The 24123-nt window shown below is 38.2% G+C and overlaps 1 protein-coding gene across 1 annotated transcript; it reads right to left on the bottom strand.

Annotated features, from left to right (window-relative positions):
- Positions 1-248: 248 nt before the first annotated feature.
- On the bottom strand, positions 249-23565 carry LOC306875425 (uncharacterized protein; the record flags this gene model as incomplete). The annotated part of the gene is made up of 9 exons (XM_079425964.1): positions 249-1054; positions 1145-1230; positions 2480-2851; positions 3387-3444; positions 14955-15257; positions 16553-16813; positions 18054-18299; positions 19729-19829; positions 23142-23565. The coding sequence occupies 9 exons, from the start codon at positions 23563-23565 to the stop codon at positions 929-931; spliced, it is 1977 nt and encodes a 658-aa protein (XP_079282090.1). The 3' UTR covers positions 249-928.
- Between the last annotated feature and the right edge of the window lie 558 nt (positions 23566-24123).

Below are 24123 nucleotides of genomic sequence, written 5' to 3'. Positions count from 1 at the left end.
AACATTAAACATCATTAAACAGCTCAACTCTGTGAATATTTTTTCTTATGGGAAAGTAATATGTGTTAATTTATTCCTCTCAGGTCATGAATGCTTACATGTACCATTTGGTACAAAAATACAACAAGCATTCAACAAAAAAGGCTGTGTGCATTGATTTGTACGAAATGAAACAGTGGTTCGGAGCATGTCAAAATACCAAAGTCACGTGATTCAAATAAACAAGGCTTTATTATGTCAACTGTTTTAAAATGTTTAGCAATTTTAATAGTTTGCTTTAAGGGGGCGATCTGGTTAAGGCCACAATATAGCGTAATTTTGTCACCCTGTACAACAATAATTCATATTTTTGCATTATTGTAAGCAGTAGGTTTAGAGCTAGGTCGGTCCCCATAACCATATTGATCTATGATCCTCTGGTAGGTTACCCGAGCTCCATGGATCCGATGCATCCTATATTAAACATTTGACTTGAAAAACTAAAACTAAACTAAAAAACACTAAATTAGAATTTAGCTCTAAAGATTTTCTTCATAAATTGGCCAAAATAGCCAAATAAATGGGAAACTCCTTGTTATTTCTCCCATAGAAATGAATAAGCAATTGCAATAACTAGGACTTGTTTCACCCACATCAATATCATAACTTCTGGATTTAAGCATTTAAACAAGCCAATTACGAAGCTACAAGTACCGTTTAATTTAAATTACAGATTAAGATTACAGATACATTATAGTGACTTTTTAATAGTCTGTAAATAGATACATTCATCACATTGGTACTGAGTGATTAAATATCAGACAACCAATTTTAAACACAGCCGGGGTGTTAAACTTAATCTGCAAAAATGTGACAGATCAACGATGCAGTTCTTACTATACTATTATTTCATAGTGGATCAATAAAACAACTTTCTTTTGTCCATTTTTCAAGGGCTAGTCTGTTGAGTATCATGACTCTTCCAGCTCTTCTGGAAGACATTTCCATCTGGCTGAATTTTCCATGAGAGTTTTGCATAGTCTGTCAGTCCCTTCTCCTTAAGTATTTTCCCTATCTGAAGTACACAAACAGACATTTATTATGCAGTACTCTCTGTAAGTTTCTCCACTATCAGTATACTGTACATGTTCTTGTATGAATTTACCTGCAGCAGAATCTCTGTCTTCACTGCAGGATCATTGGCATTTTGACTGGATTTGACCTCCAGTCTCACCGTCTGGTTTATTCTATCTGTGGGACACAAAAATACACACAGTAATCAAAGTAATACAGAATAACATAATATATTTGTCAGTCCTCTGTCGTGTGCGTCTTGTGTTTCCGCCTCTTGTGTCCATATTTGGTTTGTTTCCTGTCCTTGTTTAATGTTATCATTAGTTACTTCTTGTCCAGCTGTGTTTGTCTAATTATCCTGTGTATTTATAGTCCTGTCTGTTCAGTTTGATTTGGCCTGGTCTACTCATTACTCCCCGGTGTTCCTGTCTGTCTGTCAGCCTTGTCTTGCCCTGCCTTGTTTGGATCTGTTATTTGAGTTTATATCCTTGTCTGTGTGTTCCTGTATCCTCCTCGTGTGTGCACCGTGACAATATTGCAGTATTAATTTTTTTTTACCAATCAAAGCAATCTAGAAAAATAAGTGTCATTCATGCCATTTCCCATTTATTTCTACAAATTTGGGACATTTGTTAAATAAACAAATAAAAACAAGATAAATCAAATATGAAAAAAAAAAACAATAAATCAATATAAGGACATAAAAACAAATCAACAATTAATTAAATATAAGACAGACATTTCTGAATGTCTCAGTCCATGAAAATAAATGTAAATGAATAAAAAAAAAAGAAATACAACATATGTAAATAAAAATATAATTTAAATAAATTAAACGTAATATATAAATAATTCAACACTTTATATATAATATAAATTATTTTATAATTATATAAAATAACCTATCAATTAGTAAATTATTTAAATAAATACAAATAAATAAATATATATATATATATATATATATATATATATATATATATATATATATATATATATATATATATATATATATATATATATATATATATATATATATATATAAACCCCTTTCTCTTTATTTTTATATTTTACAATAATAAAAAAAAGTAAATCAAGAACAAAACGTTGGTCTAATATTAATATTTGAGAGAGGAAAGCAAGGTGATTTTGCAAACTTGATTTTCCAGACAAAATTATCATAACAGAAATCATCCGAAACATGGAAACTGTTGCATCAAAAAACATCTGGACAGTATTTTACTGTATTTTAGACTAAATCAAATTCAACCTGTGATGACCTGATAAAACTGTAAATCTCAATCTGATGTTAGGACTGACTGTCATGTTGTGTCAGTGATCCTTCTCTGTTTCAACAGGATAGCGGTTTAATCCAAGTTGTGCACTTTTAAGTCAATAAAGTGGTGAAATGTGTGCAAATACTCACCAGTGTAGCACACAGAAGGTAATTTACTTGTACAGTCCAGATCGTTCAGATTCGCCTCCGGAGTCACAATCACGCAGTACTGATTGCCATTCCAGTTGTTCGGCTGAGTGGAAGCCCATGGCATGAACGTGGACGGGCTCTGATCGGACCAGATCCAGGAAGCGTTCGTGTCTGTCCGACTGAGTCCGATCCACACATCTCCTTTATGAAACTGCTGTATGACTCTCATCATCTCATCCCGATCCTTCTGGTCATCGATGGTAGCCAGATCAATGTAATTCTGTTGGCAGTGCGTCTGCGCATCTGACCAGCTCATCAACTTTGGCACAAAGTAAAACATACGAGTCTGTGAGAACGTCACATGTGTCAGAGCTGGAGATACAAAACATTTAATTAGTTAAATGTCTATATTGGGCATGAAATACAGCTATATGTTGTTGGCGTTTTGAACTGGGTTGAAATTAACAAACTTTAAATTCAATGGTTGACAGTCACCTCTATTACATCATCCTTGTTTAATAATGAAAAAATAACTAACCTGCCAGAAGAACCAAGAGCAAAACACTCTTCATCATGAACCACCTACAAGAAAACAAAACTAAACTGCTATTAAAAAATAAACTGGTTTAACCTGCAAACTAATCAAGGTACTAAAACATCAACACTTTATAAAAATGCTTCCTTTACCGATAAATAAATGAATATATAAATCAAATAAAATAATTCTCAAAGTGATGAGTGGATGAATGGCAAAGAGATCAATCAAGGTGATTACTGCCAACTCAACCCTTCTAAGTCTAGTTAAATTAGACTGATTATAGGTCAATGCACATTACTTATCAAAGACTGCTTCACTTCAGGCATTAGAAAGTCAAAAACTCTTCTGGAAGTCCAAATAATGACTTACCAGCGGTGTGCCTCAGGGTTTGGTGCGCAGCCCGCTTCTCTTCTGGATTTACACCACACTGCAAGACAGAGGACATGCAGCTCTATCTATCTATCTTATCCTCACAACCACACCTCCTCTCAATTTATATCTCAGCCTGTCATTCTGACATCTCGACCTGGATTAACAAACACCATCTGAAATCTGTGAGGACAGAAACTCCCAAACACCTTGGACAGTCCATTAGTTAACCACGTCACTAATCCCAGACAGATATAAGATGTAAATTATTAAATGAAACCATTTTAAAATAAAACAATTTTTAATAAAAAAAAAAATACTAAACTTAAATGTTACAAATAGCATAAATACAATAAATAAATACGAAATCACCAATTAAATCAGTTCATTAGTCATTCACATCACTAATGCCAGAAACTAACAAAAATTCAATAAAAACATAAAACCTGTAAGAATACAATAAATATAAATACATGAACAAATAATAATAAAACAACTACATTTAACAAAATTAAGTAGTAAATTAACAGACATTTATGTAAATATAAATCAATAAAAAATATACGTAAACCAACCTTTTCTTTAAATTGTTCTTCAGTTAGTTATTTGGTGTTGTCCAGGTCTAAAAGAAAAGAACAACAACAACAAAATACATGCACAAAAAGAGAGAAGTCACCATAAATGAAAAAAAGTCATATAAAGTACGTAATGGTTTACTATTAACTATTGGCTCCAGAAGTACTTGCTTGTGTTTTCCTCATTTGTAAGTTGCTTTGGATAAACCATCTGCTAAAAGAAAAGATGCAAATGTAGTGAATCCATCAGGTCTTTCCTTACAGATCACTGATCACTTGCTTCAAAGTCCTGCAGTCCTTATTCAATGAAATGATGATGGAGTCTGTGCTCGGCTCGCTGGAGACATTAGTGCACAATATTTCCTTTATAAATCTTATGGATGAGCTGCAGAAGTTTAGTGCACAGAGATGCTTTGCTTTTTTCTTTTTTTTTCAGTTCTCAAATTAGACCAGTCTGTGTATGCAAATGTGTTTTAAAAAAAGTTTTGTTTGCCCAACCCTAAAGGAAAAAAATAAATGGGTGAATTTATAGTTTAAGCAATTTATGAAACTAGAGCTCATATATACAGTGGGCACGGAAAGTATTCAGACCCCCTTAAATTTCTCACTCTTTGTTATATTGCAGCCATTTGCTAAAATCATTTAAGTTCATTTTTTTCCTCATTAATGTACACACAGCACCCCATATTGACAGAAAAACACATAATTGTTGATATTTTTGCAGATTTATTAAAAAAGAAAAACTGAAATATCACATGGTCCCTAAGTATTCAGACCCTTTGCTGTGACACTCATATATTTAACTCCGGTGCTGTCCATTTCTTCTGATCATCCTTGAGATGGTTCTGCACCTTCATTTGAGTCCAGCTGTGTTTGATTATACTGACTGGACTTGATTAGGAAAGCCACACACCTGTCTATATAAGACCTTACAGCTCACAGTGCATGTCAGAGCAAATGAGAATCATGAGGTCAAAGGAACTGCCTGAAGAGCTCAGAGACAGAATTGTGGCAAGGCACAGATCTGGCCAAGGTTACAAAAAATGTCTGCTGTACTTAAGGTTCCTAAGAGCACAGTGGCCTCCATAATCCTTAAATGGATGACGTTTGGGACGACAAGAACCCTTCTTAGAGCTGGCCGTCCGGCCAAACTGAGCTATCGGGGGATAAGAGCCTTGGTGAGAGAGGTAAAGAAGAACCCAAAGATCACTGTGGCTGACCTCCAGAGATGCAGTCGGGAGATGGGAGAAAGTTGTAGAAAGTCAACCATCACTGCAGCCCTCCACCAGTCGGGGCTTTATGGCAGAGTGGCCCGACGGAAGCCTCTCCTCAGTGCAAGACACATGAAAGCCCGCATGGAGTTTGCTAAAAAACACCTGAAGATTCTCTGGTCTGATGAGACCAAGATGGAACTTTTTCGCCTTAATTCTAAGTGGTATGTGTGGAGAAAACCAGGCACTGCTCATCACCTGTCCATTACAGTCCCAACAGTGAAGCATGGTGGTGGCAGCATCATGCTGTGGGGTGTTTTTCAGCTGCAGGGACAGGACGACTGGTTGCAATCGAGGGAAAGATGAATGCGGCCAAGTACAGGGATATCCTGGACAAAAACCTTCTCCAGAGTGCTCAGGACCTCAGACTGGGCCGAAGGTTTACCTTCCAACAAGACAATGACCCTAAGCACACAGCTAAAATAACGAAGGAGTGGCTTCACAACAACTCCGTGACTGTTCTTGAATGGCCCAGCCAGAGCCCTGACTTAAACCCAATTGAGCATCTCCGGAGAGACCTAAAAATGGCTGTCCACCAACGTTTACCATCCAACCTGACAGAACTGGAGAGGATCTGCAAGGAGGAATGGCAGAGGATCCCCAAATCCAGGTGTGAAAAACTTATCGCATCTTTCCCAAAGAGACTCATGGCTGTATTAGATCAAAAGGGTGCTTCTACTAAATACTGAGCAAAGGGTCTGAATACTTAGGACCATGTGATATTTCAGTTTTTCTTTTTTAATAAATCTGCAAAAATGTCAACAATTCTGTGTTTTTCTGTCAATATGGGGTGCAGTGTGTACATTAATGAAAAAAACTTAAATGATTTTAGCAAATGGCTGCAATATAACAAAGAGTGAGAAATTTAAGGGGGTCTGAATAATTTCCGTACCCGCTGTATATACAGTCTGGTCCATAAATATTGGGACATCGACACAATTCTAACATTTTTGGATCTATACACCACCACAATGGATTTCAAATGAAACGGTGTAATTCTACACCGTTCACCTGATTTGGATGTAAATACCCTCAAATTAAAGCTGACAGTCTGCAGTTAAAGCACATCTTGTTCGTTTAATTTGAAATCCATTGTGGTGGTGTATAGAGCCAAAAATGTTAGAATTGTGTCGATGTCCCAATATTTATGGACCTGACTGTATACAGGTCCTTTTAAAAAAATTAGCATATTGTGATAAAGTTCATTATTTTCTGTAATGTACTGATAAACATTAGACTTTCATATATTTTAGATTCATTACAACACAACTGAAGTAGTTCAAGCCTTTTATTGTTTTAATATTGATGATTTTGGCATACAGCTCATGAAAACCCAAAATTCCTATCTCAAAAAATTAGCATATCATGAAAAGGTTCTCTAAACGAGCTATTAACCTAATCATCTGAATCAACTAATTAACTCTAAACACCTGCAAAAGATTCCTGAGGCTTTTAAAAACTCCCAGCCTGGTTCATTACTCAAAACCGCAATCATGGGTAAGACTGCCGACCTGACTGCTGTCCAGAAGGCCATCATTGACACCCTCAAGCAAGAGGGTAAGACACAGAAAGAAATTTCTGAACGAATAGGCTGTTCCCAGAGTGCTGTATCAAGGCACCTCAGTGGGAAGTCTGTGGGAAGGAAAAAGTGTGGCAGAAAACGCAGCACAACGAGAAGAGGTGACCGGACCCTGAGGAAGATTGTGGAGAAGGACCGATTCCAGACCTTGGGGGACCTGCGGAAGCAGTGGACTGAGTCTGGAGTAGAAACATCCAGAGCCACCGTGTACAGGCGTGTGCAGGAAATGGGCTACAGGTGCCGCATTCCCCAGGTCAAGCCACTTTTGAACCGAGAAGCAGCACTGGACTGTTGCTCAGTGGTCCAAAGTACTTTTTTCGGATGAAAGCAAATTTTGCATGTCATTCGGAAATCAAGGTGCCAGAGTCTGGAGGAAGACTGGGGAGAGGGAAATGCCAAAATGCCTGAAGTCCAGTGTCAAGTACCCACAGTCAGTGATGCTGGTGTTGGTCCACTGTGTTTTATCAAGGGCAGGGTCAATGCAGCTAGCTATCAGGAGATTTTGGAGCACTTCATGCTTCCATCTGCTGAAAAGCTTTATGGAGATGAAGATTTCATTTTTCAGCACGACCTGGCACCTGCTCACAGTGCCAAAACCACTGGTAAATGGTTTACTGACCATGGTATTACTGTGCTCAATTGGCCTGCCAACTCTCCTGACCTGAACCCCATAGAGAATCTGTGGGATATTGTGAAGAGAAAGTTGAGAGACGCAAGACCCAACACTCTGGATGAGCTTAAGGCCGCTATCGAAGCATCCTGGGCCTCCATAACACCTCAGCAGTGCCACAGGCTGATTGCCTCCATGCCACGCCGCATTGAAGCAGTCATTTCTGCAAAAGGATTCCCGACCAAGTATTGAGTGCATAACTGAACATAATTATTTGAAGGTTGACTTTTTTTTTTTTTGTATTAGAAACACTTTTCTTTTATTGGTCGGATGAAATATGCTAATTTTTTGAGATAGGAATTTTGGGTTTTCATGAGCTGTATGCCAAAATCATCAATATTAAAACAATAAAAGGCTTGAACTACTTCAGTTGTGTTGTAATGAATCTAAAATATATGAAAGTCTAATGTTTATCAGTACATTACAGAAAATAATGAACTTTATCAAAAAATTAGCATATTGTGATAAAGACCTGTATATATAAAAAAAAACAAAAAAAAAAACCCAATAATGCAAGAAATATATTATTTGACATTTCAGGTTTGTGTTTTCTTAAATTAAAATGCAGAGATGTGCTCATTAGATCCTCCACGCGTGTATTAGACTTTGCTTCCACAGTCTATGGCCGTTCACTCATGAGCATAACTGGTGGAGGTGATCACTCTCAGTTGGCCTCTGCTGTGGTTATGCTGCATGCAGACATGCAAACAGTGCTGGTTTGAATATGGATTTGAATGTTTAGAAAGTGTGCAATGAGCTGCATCTGAAACATCACTTACAGTCACAAACACCAGCATACAGCACAGACATTCTAAAGTTCCCATGTGTAAGCCTGTTTGAGCATTCTATATCGGCTTTGCAACCAGTGCTGTGATCGGCCTAAATGGGTCAAACTGATGCAACAGAAGACTCTTTATTCACTTAAAGGGACAGTTCACCCAAAAATTTAAATTGTGTCATTTACTCTCCCTCAATTTTATAAACAAATGTGTATTAATTAATCAACTTCCTTCTTTTTTCCATATTATTCTACAGTTCTTTGGTATTGTCTTGGTCTAGAAGTACAAAAAAAAAAAAGTTAGTCAAATTAGGTGCTTCATGAAAAAAAAAAAAAAAAAAAAAAATAATAATAATAAACAATGTGTGTATATGTATAAATACATGTATGTGTGTGTGTGTGGGTGTATAAAAGGGGTGTAACAGTACACAAATATTACGGTTCAGTACGTACCTCGGCTGTAACATCACGGTTCGGTATGATTTCAGTACAGCAGGGGGAAAAACTTTTTTTTTTTTTTTTTTTTTAAACTGGTTTACTGAACAATTTGCTCTTTCTTTAAATACATTCAGTTATAGTTGAAATTTTCTTAGTGATAAAAATCTACCTCAGCTTATGCTTAAAACTATAGGGAGCACTTTAACATTATAAGGTTACAATTAGGCCTAACAACCCAAACTTAAATTGAATTACTATTTATTTTTAAATACATAGTCAACACTCAACTTAAAAAACTAATTGTATGCAAACATGTATTGCACTTAATGCAGTTTTTAAATTAACTTATAAATACAATTTGTAGGCTATTTGTTAAAATATATTCAGTTACACACTGGTCATCGCATGTTTCATAACAGATTAATTTAAACATACATTAAATAATTAAAACTAACAGGTTTAGTAAAGTATAATGCATATATAATGTAATATTTGGATAGAAGCTCCTCTCTAGACTTAATTTCTCTAGTGAACTAACGAGCTGTGGACACTGATGACTTTACTGTTGAGTCAGTGCTTGTGTTTATACAGCACGTTTCTGAAGCGTCCCAGAAGAGGCTCTCCGAGGCGTTTATACAGCGATCTGTCAAGCCACGTCAAAGACTGTCAAAACGCCATTTATTATTTGAATTTACTGAAAAACAACAACAAAAACGTACACATGCGTACTGAACCAAAAGACCCATACCGAAACGGTTCGGTACAAATACATGTACCATTACACCGCTAATATATATATAATCAGAGCTGTAATCCGTTACTGTTTCCAGATTACATGACGAAAAGTGTAGTCAGCAACAATCAATTACATTACACATTTAAGGTAATATAATCAGACTACTTTTAGATTACTTTTGACCTAAACTGTTTTTCACATTGATTGAAACATTAAAATTTTGTACCATAATGATGTAAAAAATACAAAGAGTGAGAAAATATATTCCTTTCATTGTAATTAACAACATGAAGTGCATTAAACATTATATTACATCAAGGTTTCCCGATCTGGGCTTCGTAAAGAAACTGCAGGGGTTTATGAGTTTAATGAAAGGCAAACATGACATTAAATCATATAAATGTACAATTAAAACAAATCATTTTAAAATAATCAAAATAATTCACTTTCTAAAAAAAAAAAAAAAGAGATATTTTGTTTACCTGCACGCCATATGAACATGAACCAATGTCAGAGAACTGTGAACATGCATATATGATACTTAATTATTAAAATATTTATTTTAAAATCTCAGTGGGTCATTGATTATGATTTCACTTTTTTAACTTTAGTTAGTGTGTAATGTTGCTGTTTGAGCATAAACAACATCTGCAAAGTTACGATGCTCAAAACTCACTGCAAAGGGAGATATTGTCTTTTACAGAGTTTCTGATTGACCAGCCGTTTAAAGTAAATATATCAGGTGAGGTTCAGATGACAACAAGTTTGAGAACGTCTGCAAATAAGAAATAATGATAATGTGCATTTTAATGAGTTTGAAAGACAAAAGCCTTTCAATAATACATAATACCTGGTTAAATAACCTACTGAGTGATAATTCAAATAAAGAATTAATGTGTTCATCAGTAGTTCATGCAATGTTGAAACATCTTAAACCTGAAATGATTTTTGTAAATCCATTGGTCAAATGCTGTCGACTAGGACTGTGTGTGAATGGCCACAAAACTGGACTTTCTGAGTGTATTTAAGCAGTAGACTATTTAAGAAAGGAAAATTTAAAAGATAAAAAAGAGGGATTAGAAAGAATCAATAAATTATGAATAATTTATTGATATTGTGTGAATAATATGTAATCATATAATCAATAAAAAAGTAATTAGCAGTTATGAGTGGGGTGGCCAACCCTAGGCTCCCCCCCTGTGTTAACAGCGTTAAATAATTAACGCGTTAAACTGAAAAAATTAATCGCCTGTTTTAACGCGCTAATTTTGACAGTACTAATATATATATATATATATATATATATATATATATATATATATATATATATACACACATACACATATACACACATACACATATATACACACATATATATATACACTCACCTAAAGGATTCTTAGGAACACCTGTTCAATTTCTCATTAATGCAATTATCTAATCAACCAATCACATGGCAGTTGCTTCAATGCATTTAGGGGTGTGGTCCTGGTCAAGACAATCTCCTGAACTCCAAACTGAATGTCAGAATGGGAAAGAAAGGGGATTTAAGCAATTTTGAGCGTGGCATGGTTGTTGGTGCCAGACGGGCCGGTCTGAGTATTTCACAATCTGCTCAGTTACTGGGATTTTCACGCACAACCATTTCTAGGGTTTACAAAGAATGGTGTGAAAAGGGAAAAACATCCAGTATGCGGCAGTCCTGTGGGCGAAAATGCCTTGTTGATGCTAGAGGTCAGAGGAGAATGGGCCGACTGATTCAAGCTGATAGAAGAGCAACTTTGACTGAAATAACCACTCGTTACAACCGAGGTATGCAGCAAAGCATTTGTGAAGCCACAACACGCACAACCTTGAGGCGGATGGGCTACAACAGCAGAAGACCCCACCGGGTACCACTCATCTCCACTACAAATAGGAAAAAGAGGCTACAATTTGCACGAGCTCACCAAAATTGGACGGTTGAAGACTGGAAAAATGTTGCCTGGTCTGATGAGTCTCGATTTCTGTTGAGACATTCAGATGGTAGAGTCAGAATTTGGCGTAAACAGAATGAGAACATGGATCCATCATGCCTTGTTACCACTGTGCAGGCTGGTGGTGGTGGTGTAATGGTGTGGGGGATGTTTTCTTGGCACACTTTAGGCCCCTTAGTGCCAATTGGGCATCGTTTAAATGCCACGGCCTACCTGAGCGTTGTTTCTGACCATGTCCATCCCTTTATGACCACCATGTACCCATCCTCTGATGGCTACTTCCAGCAGGATAATGCACCATGTCACAAAGCTCGAATCATTTCAAATTGGTTTCTTGAACATGACAATGTGTTCACTGTACTAAAATGGCCCCCACAGTCACCAGATCTCAACCCAATAGAGCATCTTTGGGATGTGGTGGAACGGGAGCTTCGTGCCCTGGATGTGCATCCCACAAATCTCCATCAACTGCAAGATGCTATCCTATCAATATGGGCCAACATTTCTAAAGAATGCTTTCAGCACCTTGTTGAATCAATGCCACGTAGAATTAAGGCAGTTCTGAAGCGAAAGGGGGTCAAACACAGTATTAGTATGGTGTTCCTAATAATCCTTTAGGTGAGTGTATATACACACATATATATATATATATATATATATATATATATATATATATATATATATATATATACACACACACATATACACACACATAACTCACTGGCCACTTTATTAGGTACACCTTGCTAGTACCGGGTTGGACGCCCTTTTACCTTCAGAGCGGTCTTAATTCTTTGTGGCATAGATTCAACAAGGTGTTGGAAACATTCCTCAGAGATTTTGGTCCATATTGACATGATAGCATCACGCAGTTGCTGCTGATTTGTCGGCTGCACATCCATGATGCGAATCTCCCGTTCCACCACATCCCAAAGATGCTCTATTGGATTGAGATCTGGTGACTGTGGAGGCCATTTGAGTAACGTGAACTCATTGTCATGTTCAAGAAACCAGTCTGAGATGATTTGAGCTTTGTGGCATGGTGCATTATCCTGCTGGAAGTAGCCATCAGAAGATGGGTACACTGTAGTCATAAAGGGATGAACATGGTCAGCAACAATACTCAGGTAGGCTGTGGCGTTTAAACGATGCCCAATTGGTACTAAGGGGCCCAAAGTGTGCCAAGAAAACATCCCCCACACCATTACACCACCACCACCAGCCTGAACCATTGAGACAAGGCAGGATGGATCCATGCTTTCATGTTCTTTACGCCAAATTCTGACCCTACCATCTGAATGTCGCAGCAGAAAATCGAGACTCAGACCAGGCAACGTTTTTCCAATCTTCTATTGTCCAATTTTGGTGAGCCTGTGTGAATTGTAGCCTCCGTTTCCTGTTCTTAGCTGACAGGAGCGGCACCCGGTGAGGTCTTCTGCTGCTGATGATCGATTGCTGATCGATTGTTTCTGTCTGTCGTGCTGCTGAGAGGTTTGTGATTGTAGCTCCGTGTAGCTTCGCTTTTCTGTTTCTTATCTTACTTTCACTCTCTGTTGTTTAAAGTGATAATATATAACTTAATTCCCACCATATTTCTAGTATTATCTATCAAACTAATTTGATCGTTCTCTTTTTAAAACCACGAGTGCAGCGTGTTAGCATTCGTTAGCCGGTTAGCTTGTCACTTGTGGTTCCATTCGCTTTTCTATTCGCGCCTATTATTGTTTTCTTTTTTCTCACTCTGTTTTTCACGAGTTCATCAAACAGCAGTGGTAAGCAAATCATTATTCAATCACGGTGAGTAATGGCTTCTTCTTCTGCTATTATTGTTTACACTTCATGTGCATAATACCTAATAATAATTCAATTAATTCTGCCAATTAAGTAGTTTTACTTCATCTTTAATGATTATTCTGAACATTTATTACTGCTGTGCTGTTAAATAATAACAACATTTTATTTATCGAGAGCCTTTCTGACAGTAAAAGAGCTGATAATTCAAGCCATTTACTTCGTCTGTCCTGCTGATTTTATTCATTCTTTTGCTTGTCATATATAAACATACCATTTCTAGTCTTGAACTGCTTTAAAAAAGTGGGAAAGGATAAAAATGTTGTATATGTAGTGATCTGATTTTAGACAAATGTTTTCGACACGAGGGAATAATTATTAAAAAATAATTACATTATTATTGTTTTGTTTTATAACATACATTACACTATTAATGAAGTTAATTTTCCCCATCTTTCCAATTCAACGTCCGACTAAATGATCGAAGATCTTCACTGAATTACTACACACTCAATGGCTACACTGATTTAATTATTTTAATTATCTAAAATACAGAAATGAGTTTGGTAACACAGGGTTCCTACCCATTTTCCATTTTAAAACTTTTCCAGACTCAAATTTCCAAACCTCTCAGTAGATTTTCAGACCATATTTAACGCAAATGGTTCAAAGAGCATTATTTTCAGCTTTATATTTGGTGTACAGTACAGTCATCTATAAATATTCAAAGTGATTTCATACAGAGTCCCTAAACTAAAAATGACTTTTACATGCACAAAAGAAACCCTCGAGAAACTATTCACATGGAAGTTTTTGCATGCTTATGCATTACATTATCTCCTTTGTGCATCACTATGAATAAAATGAGAGCATGGATGCACATTTAACAGATCTACTTGCTCAAAATTGGGCTTTTCTTATCGCATTACCTCTAATATCAAGGCACAATGTCCAATTTAACCCATCCTCCGTGGCGGCACAGAAAACCAAACAAAATTTGTCAAGTTCAAGGGTCTATAAAAAAAGACTGGTACTGTAAAAAAGTGTTTAAACGTTCTCTCTTTAACGCATGCTGGCCAAGAAAACACTGTGAAATGAGCTGACGGTGCAATATTTGGCTCAGTGTGCATCGTTAATGGTTTTTCATGCACACAAGAGTCTTTATATTTTTGCAAAGGTCCTTGAGGCTATGTCATAATATGCTAAGAATATTGTTAGAAGATAAATATATTTATAATGTAAAATATAATATAAATACATAAATGTATATACATGTAAATATTTGCAAAATATATACTGTATGAGTGTGTATTTATATATACACAAAATATACAGTACATATATATAGTATGTAAACAAACTTATTTTGGATGCGATTAATCGTGATTTGAAAGCACTAATAAACATTTATATTCATATAATTTATATTATATATAAATAAATATATTTTATATAAATGTAACATTTATCTTAAATATAGACATGTATCTGTGTGTATTTATATACATCGTACACAAACAAAAAAAACTTTTATTTTGGATGCAATTTATCATTTGACAGAACTAATTTTCATTAAATTCTTAATTTTGTATTATATATATTAAATAAATAAATAGTGGCAAAAGTCTGGAAACACATATTTTTGCACACTTTTGCAGACCTGGAAAATACTCTGATAAGATGAATTCTGGTGAATAACGAGCGTAAATCTGGCATGGACCGGCGTGAGGTGTTTGTGCAGCGCAGGTCTGTACCTGTTTCTGCTCCTCTCCCAGACTGTCCCACATGGAGGCCACGATCTTGGACACTTCTCCGAAGGTGGCGTTGGGGTTCTGGCCCTTGATGGCGGCCTGCGTGTCTCTGAAGAAGAGTGCGTATGCAGACACGGGCTTCTGCGGCTCGTTCGGGTCTTTCTTCTTCTTGCCCTTCTTCAAGCCGACTCCCTTCCATCCCGGAGCAGCAGAGGATGCTGGGACGGCCGGCTGCTCCGACAGAGAGAGGGAGATAACAGCTGGAGACACGGACAGAGACACCGGAGAGTCCACCAGAACGCTCTTCTGACCGCAGAGAGACCACACACGGGACACAGATCAGGCCACACCTCACATACTCACAACAATCACCTGCTTTGCTCTAAACATACTTAAAAATAATAATTGTTCAAATTAAATTTTAGCTAAATGAATAAATGTAAATGTAAATTCATAAAAAAATTATTCTTTTAAAACCAACACAATGTTTAAACTAGTGCTGTCAAATGATTAATCCAAATAAAAGTTTTTATTTACATAATGTGTGCTGTGTGTGTGTATATGTATATAAACACACATGCATGTATATATTTAAGAAAAAAAATGTACCTTTATATATTAAATATAAATGGCATGAATATAAATATATACATGTACATATTTTCAAAATATATACTGTGTGTTTATATATACACAGAACACACATATTAAGCAAACAGAGTTATATTTTGGACACAATTAATCATTTGACAGCACTACTTAAAACAACTTAAATTACAATATACTGAAGAATATTTAAGAATTGCATTTATGAACAGTCTTACAACTTTTCTAAGAATTTATCGTAAGAAACGGATTTCTTAAAAAGCTTTTTGCCCCAAATTATTTTTTTGCTTAGTTTTAAAGACAAAATTTAAATTCCTGAAAATAATTTTCTTGAAAATCATCATAAAATTTTTCCAAAGAATGTTCTTATCTTAAGATTGTTGTAAAGATACTTAAAAGATAGAGTAATCTGTATTATTCAAATTAAATAAGAAAATTATTTTAAAAATCTACAATTTTAAAAGAACTAAGATTTTTTCAAGAATTGCATTTATGAGAATGCATACAAATGTATTCATCTTGAGAAACGTATTACTTAAGACATTTCTTTAACAAATCTGGTCTTTGTTCTGAAAACAAAACAATTGAAATACTTCAAGAATTTTCCTGAAAATCATAAACGTTTTCCCAAAACCTTTTTCCTAAAATGTTCTTAAAATAACTAATAAAATACCAAAAAAACTTATTTACTTATTGCTGAAAATAATTCTTAAAAACCAACATTAAGTAAAAAACAAAAAAGCTACAATGTCCTGAAGAACATTTATGAGAATTTCTGAAATTTTCAAGAATTGCACAAATAATTTATCGTAGAAATGTATTAAAAAGCATTTCACCCAAAAATAATTTATTTTAAAAAAATGTTTAACATTGTTCTAAAGAGAAAATAATTGGAATTCCTGAAATAAATTTTCGTAAAAATTATCATAAATAGCCTCGAGGGTTGGACAGCCACCAATACGTTTAATAAGCGAGCAATAAAAAGGCAGCCGCACCTGTCTGAAGTCGTCCACGTCGTCGTCCTGCAGCGAGTCGGACGGAGAGCCGGCGGAGGACAGCGGCTGCTCAGGTGACTGTAGGCGGGGTAGGATGGTGCCGCCGCCCAGACTGAGGCCCAGCTGCGCGCTGAGCTCTGATTGGTCGATGGTGGTCAGCTGGTTGTGTCCCAGCAGGCCGTGGTTCATGTCGCTCAGCGGGACGTCGATGGTCATCGGAGAAGAGCTGCTAAACTGAGAGCCCATGGGGTGACCGAGATCCTGCCGACAAAACACCATCGTTACACTGACGAAGACATAATTCATGAATATGAGTTCTTTTTATTTTGTAATGCAACATTAGACAGTCCTGAAACTGGTGGAGTGACACTCTGGGGTAGTGGACGGTCAATCTGAATTGAAACTGGACTGTGGAAGGGAGTTTCCTTTATAGAGTTCTGGAACCATCCTGACATTCTGCAGTGGTGTACTCAATCAACAGTGAAACTTTATGGAAACAGGGAGTTTACTTTTTATATCTATGTGAATTTACAGATAAATATGGTTATATGCAAGTTTATGAAAGGCTTTTATTGTTATTTCTCAGACAGTTATTTTCATGTTATTTGGAAATTCTACATTTAATATTACTCAACATTTGAAGACATTTTCATTCACTCAAGACTGTTTTTTAAACATTTGTATTATTATAAATGTATTGATTTGTTAATTAATTCATTATTGACAGAAACTGGCTCATTAAATGAATGCCAGAGATGGCGTTTCCTTTGATCTGAGTTCACACGCTATTACCGTAACGCCTAGCATATGAAGCACCGCAAAACAACGTGGCGGCTAGAATGACCGTGTTCTTCAAAAGTGGAGGCTGGCCTGACCGCAGTGTCTTCGTTCTCATCGGTTTACGTTCACTTTAGACAAAAGCGGCTGTGTTTATGATGATACACTGACGTAGATGAAGTTAAAAATCCTGACTCGCCATCTCCTCATTGGACGCTTCTTTAGAAAGAAATGCAGCTTTACGGATTATACTGAAAGAGTTTGTTTCGTTTGAGCTTCCACTCTCCGCACAAACGATTGGAGATGTGCTTAATAGCGCACATTTATCTAGCTTAAATGTTTAAACTAACATTTTGATATGCTTTGATTTTTGGCAAGTCGTAATGGCATCGTATGACATCGTCTTATATGATGCTCATAAGTTTCTTCATTTTGTTTTTATCTCATAACAGCAAATCAGTAAAACAATAAAAATTGCACTATGAAAGATCTCCATGATTAGCCTGTTTTTGTACTTCCTGTTTTCCCTGCTTGAGAATTTCTGTCCAATGAACGGATGACTTTAGCACATGTGTGGTTTTGTTTACAATTTCTGGTTCACTTGCAAAACGGGCAGTGTGAAAGCGACCCGCACCAAACTAAAAAAAAAATCTAAATTGTATTTGGTGCGGACCAAAGCAAGTGAACTAGTGTGTCTGCGCGAGTGAGTGTGTGTGTGTCGCACCATTCCCAGTACAGATTCCAGCATGGGTCCGCTGCTCTGCTGGCTCATCAGACTGAGGTGCTCCAGACTCGGTGATGGTGTGTTCATGAAGGTGGAGGCGAATGATGGATCGTTTCCTCCGACCACAGCGTTCCCGGGAACACCAGCCGGCCCTCCGTCACCCAGCTCTCCGAAATCAGAGACGCCCAGCGCCGAGTCCGGGTCCAGATCCAGATCCTCATCGCCCAGACTGGGTGTGTGAAACGTCTGCAGTTCAGCAAAACACACAAAACATCCTTAAATTTCACTTTCCATAATCCGTGACAGACAGAAGCATCTTGGAGGCATGGATCTGAACTGAAACTGACAGACAGAATGAAAGACTGGATCAGGTCAGATATGAGTGATTTCAGCCGGTTTATATATATTGTGTATATATTATTAAATCGCTTCAGTGTAAGGTGATCATCTCTTCAGTGCGAGCAGGACTAACAATGCAGAATATTAATAACTAGGGCTGTCATATATTATAATGAGAGCACTATTGTAAATAAAATGGTGAATTCTTAGGGTTTCGCTGACGTTTAATGCTATCTTTTAATCAAAATATAAACATTATTTTTGTATCTGCGAGGCATCCATTAGGTTATTTTGGTTGTTAATCTTGACCTCGGCGGGGACCACACAAACACACAGCTGGATCTGCCGAATAACTGCTCTAATATGAAGAAAAACCAATCATGTGCAATCTGTATTTTGAAATAATCATGTTTTATTACAAAACTTTTTGGGCTTCACTAACAAACACCATGACTCGCGCGACAAAGCGAATCGACCACGTCTGCAGACGCTTCGACATGAAATACACACGCACTCGCTCGCTCACACACTCTCGCTCTCACACTCGCTCGCCCACACACTCTCGCTCGCACACACACTCACTCACTCTCATACACTCTCACACTCGCTCGCTCGCTCACACACTCTCGCTCTCACTCTCGCTCGCTCGCTCACACACTCTCGCTCGCACTCTCACACGCTCGCACACTCTCACACTCTCGCTCGCACACACACTCGCTCACACGCTCGCTCACACACTCTCGCTCGCACACTCGCTCGCTCACACACGCTCGCTCGCACACTCGCTCGCTCGCACACTCGCTCGCTCGCTCACACACGCTCGCTCGCACACTCGCTCGCTCGCTCACACACGCTCGCACACACACTCTCGCTCTCTCACACACTCTCGCTCGCTCACACACTCTCGCTCTCTCATACACTCTCACACTCACTCGCTCTCTCATACACTCTCACACACACTCGCTCTCATACACTCTCACACACACTCGCTCTCTCACACACACTCGCTCTCTCACACACTCGCTCTCACACACACACACTCGCTCTCACACACACACACACTCGCTCTCACACACACACACTCGCTCTCACACACGCTCGCTCACTCACACACTCTCGCTCACTCACACACTCTCGCTCGCTCACACAGTCGCTCGCTCGCTCACACACACACGCTCGCTCGCTCACACACACGCTCGCTCGCACACACACGCTCGCTCTCACACACTCTCGCACTCTCGCTCTCACACTCGCTCGCACACTCGCTCGCACGCACACTCTCTCTCACGCACACTCTCTCTCACGCACACTCTCTCTCACACTCTCGCTCGCACACTCTCTCGCACACTCTCGCCACATTAACTGTGTTTCCCCAGATGTCATACTGAGGTTTATGAGCGCCGATGACGCCTGCGATCACAGGGCCGTGATTTATACCTGAACACAACACAACACCAAATGCAAGTCAATGTTATGCTAGATAAATACGATTTTTCAATGTTTTCAAAAGAAGTCTCTTCTGCTCACCAAGGCTGCATTTATTTAATGAAAAATCCAGGGACCGCTGTTTTCTATGTGAATATATGTTAAGCTGTAATTTATTTATGTGATCTGCAGCTGTATTTTCAGCATCATTACTCCAGTCTTCAGTGTCACATGATCTTCAGAAATCATAATAATATACTGATTTACTGCTCAACAAACATTTCTGATTATTATCAATGTTGAACACAGTTGTGCTGCACAATATTTTTGTGGAAACTGTGGTGCATTTTATTTTTCAGGATTCACAGATGAATAGAAAGTTCAAAAGAATAGCTTTTATTTGGAATAGAAATCGTTTGTAACATTTTAAATGTCTTTACTGCCACTTTTGATCAATTTAATCCATCCTTGATGAATAAAAGTATTCATTTAATGTCTCTTGAGCAGTAAATCAGTATATTATTATGATTTCTGAAGATCATGTGACACTGAAGACTGGAGTAATGATGCTGAAAATACAGCTGCAGATCACAGAAATAAATTACAGTTTAACAGATATTCACATACAGCTAGTTCAAACTGCAATAATATTTCACAATATTTACTGTACTTTTATAAAATAAATGATGGAGCCTCGGTGAGCAGAATGTTTTATTTTCTCTCTCTCTCTCTATATATATACACACAGGTGTAACTTGAACTTTTCTGTTTTGCAAATCCTTTTTTGATTGATCTTAGGAAATATTCTAATATTTTGAGATACTGGATTTTTGACTTTCATGAGCTGTAAACTCTACATGTAATTGTCATTAATCTGGTCTATGAACTTCCGTTAACTCACCACCGGAGGTCACTCGCTCACCACAGGGACTCTTGCACTACACTAACTGTTGCACGCCACCTCAGACTACAATTCCCATCATCCATTGCACTGACGACACACACAGCTGATAGCACTGATCACACACCCTACATAAACCATGGGCTTCCTCTCTCCCGAGTATTGTTTAGCATATATCCTAGCGATAGCTACTCTACGGAGCCCACTCAGTTGTTAGTCTTTCCTTGCTAGTTTTCTCGTGTTTGATACCTGCCTGTGTTTCCTGGATTAACCCTTTGCCTTGCCGTTTGGACTTTGTTTGTACCTCGTTTGGATTATTGTTGTGTACCTGGATTATCTCTCTCTGCCTTGACCCTGTTGGATATTGTTCGCCGATCGAAGACCCACGCTTGCTTTAGGATTACTCTTTGTCTTGCCATTTATATACCTGTTTGACCCATGTCTGTTTGATGACCGCGCCTTTTAATAAAGCTCTGCAAATGGATCCTCTTGCCTCATGTCTCGTCGGCTCCATAACAGTAATGAATCTAGAATATATGAAAGTTTCACTTTTTGAAATAAATGAAAAAAAAAAAAAAAAAAACTTTCACGATATTCTAATTTTTGGAGATGCACCTGTGTGTGTGTGTATATATATATAGGGTTACATATATGTAAAAAAAAAAATTATATGAGTAATAGGGTTAAAACATTTATTTTATTCTATAGTTTGTTTGTGTGTATGTGCATTTCATTTCTAAATTGGGGATGATGTTTTTTATAGCTTTCTATACTTTTACATTTCTACGTATGTATGTCATTACGTAATGTAGCGTAAACGTTTGTTACAAATGCACATGTGAAAAACCGTGGTGTGTACAATCAAAAAAACTTCAGAAAAAACAATCAGAGGCAATATGGTCAACAACAGACTTAACTGGGCAAGACCCAACAACTTGCCAGGGAGTAGTGTCAGCCCAAACACGGCTACCAGCCTGCCCGTTACCCAGAATGAAATGAATCCCATCAATGGGCAACGCTGGACTCACACCTACCTCTACCTCTCCTTTTACCAGTTCACAGTTCAGAATTAACTCATGTAACGGTATGGGCAAAACAGTTAAATCCATGCCACGACTTACTATGCAGTCACCTGTATCAGTTTCTTCTGACAACAACAACACAGATCCCACAATATAAGAGTCAAAGGCCCCTGTGTCCCTCAAAATTTTTATTGGAACCTTAACCTCACTTCCTACCAGTGACACAAACCCATCTCTAATAAAAGGGGCATAAGCTGCCAAGACATCCGGTTCAAGCTCCGCTGTAAGTAACTCAGACACACAATCCATAACAACCGGCGCAGCTGCTGCCACAGGGTTCACCTTAGATATTACAGTTTTATTTCTAAAATGCAGCAGCGGACAATCAGCCTTCCAGTGACCCTCTTCATGACAGTAGTTACAGTTAGTGTCAACATTACCTCGCGATACTGCTTCTAACTTTGGCGCACCAGCTCTCCAAGAACACTCACGTGTTATAGCACGCTCTCTAAAAGTCCCTTTATGAAGTAACAAATACTCATCTGCTAATGCAGCCGCACCTGCCGCCGTGACACACTTTCTCTCACTAAAGTCGTGACGTATTGTCAAGTATGGTGACCCATACTCGAAATTGGTGCTCTGCGTTTAACCCATCCAAGTGCACACACACAGCAGTGAGTAGTGAACAAATGCACACACACACACACACACACCGTGAACACACACCCGGAGCCATTTATGCTGCAGCGCCCGGGGAGCAGTTGGGGGTTCAGTGCCTTGCTCAAGGGCACCTCAGTCGTGGTATTGAGGGTGGAGAGAGCGCTGGACATTCACTCCCCCCACCTACAATTCCTGCCGGCCCGAGACTCGAACCCGCAACCTTTCGATTACGAGTCCGACTCTCTAACCATTAGGCCACGACTTCCCACTAACATATGTTGCAATGTAGCCAGGGAGCATGTTTTTGAACTGCTCCAAAACAACAAGGTCACACAGATACTCAAAAGTAGTGACCTCCAGCGCATCCAACCAACGTTTAAAATGACCAGTTACGTCCCGAGCAAATTCCATATAAGTTTGACCAGTGCGTCTTTCCCAAGACCTAAAACGTTGGCGATACACTTCTGGTACCAGTTCATACGCCTTTAACACAGCAGACTTAATTTTTATAAAACTAGAGCTATCTTCTGTGCTCAAGGATGAATAAGCTTCCTGCGCTCGTCCTGTCAACACACACTGAAGCATCAAAGCACAATCTGCCTCAGGCCAACCTCTAGCTTTAGCAACACGCTCAAATAATACAAAAAAAAAAAAAAGTATCTGGGTCCTTTTCATTAAACTGTGGCAGTAGTCTTAAATTATTAATATCAAAGGAACACATAGCTCTAGACAACTGCCTACTCTGATCTTCACTGGACCCCTTACTATCATTTGCCAAAGATAAGCGGTGCCCTTCCAGATCTAATTTGGCCTGCTCTATTTCTTGCCGAATCCTCTCCACCTCAATCTGCTTTTTAATTTGCAACTCATGTTTACATTTGTCATGCTCAAGCTGAATCAACAATAGTTCCTTTTGTTGCTCAAACGTTAAGCCCTGAGTCTGGATAAGTACACCAGCGGAAATTGGAGAATCATCTTTCACATCTACAGCCAACACACCCCTCTCCCTCAACTCAGACTTCAAAACTACCTTAATGTTCTCTTTAAGGCGTTTGTCACCTACCACTACAGAGAAGTGCTCCGCAATCTTCAGTAGCTGCTCCCTAGTACAACGCTCCAACGCCTCTTCAGACGGAGCAGCAATAAACGCATCACAATCTGCCATTACAACTAATTACAATTGGCACATCAAAACCACAGCAACAGACCCAGCAAGACAGTGTAGCTTCCTCGTGCGTACTAAAAAGGACTAAACCTCACGTGGTATGGAGTTTTCCCACTATCTTAATCAACCCAGCTAACTAACTCATCCCTAGTCTTCATGCAGCTACTTGTGGTGGGTATTTATGCACTAATGACCGCTGGCTTGAAAGAGCAACTAGCACACTAGCGACCCTCTCAAAACCACGGACATGCTCCCAAGCTAAAAGCTTCACCCACGTTCGCCACAACACTGCCAAGGACCCGCACAACAAGCCCAAAAGTGGACCGTCGCTACAGCCTATAAGAGAAAACTCCAACCACTTTTAACAATACAAACAAGGACTCACAACAGTCACCTGAATTACCTGTTGACTAAAAACAACAATAAATAATTTGTGAGAAAACAAAATCACCTACAAGTTTTTCAAATGCCAGTAAACAAACCTTCACTTATCCTGTTCAACCAACTAACCTATTGTACATCACCCCAGCACTACCCCAAATGAACAAACAAGCACCA

Source organism: Barbus barbus, assembly GCF_936440315.1.
Source record: "Barbus barbus genome assembly, chromosome: 1".
Lineage (NCBI taxonomy): Eukaryota > Metazoa > Chordata > Actinopteri > Cypriniformes > Cyprinidae > Barbus > Barbus barbus.
Note: the sequence above shows the minus strand (reverse complement) of the source record. Positions and strands in the feature narration are given on the sequence as shown.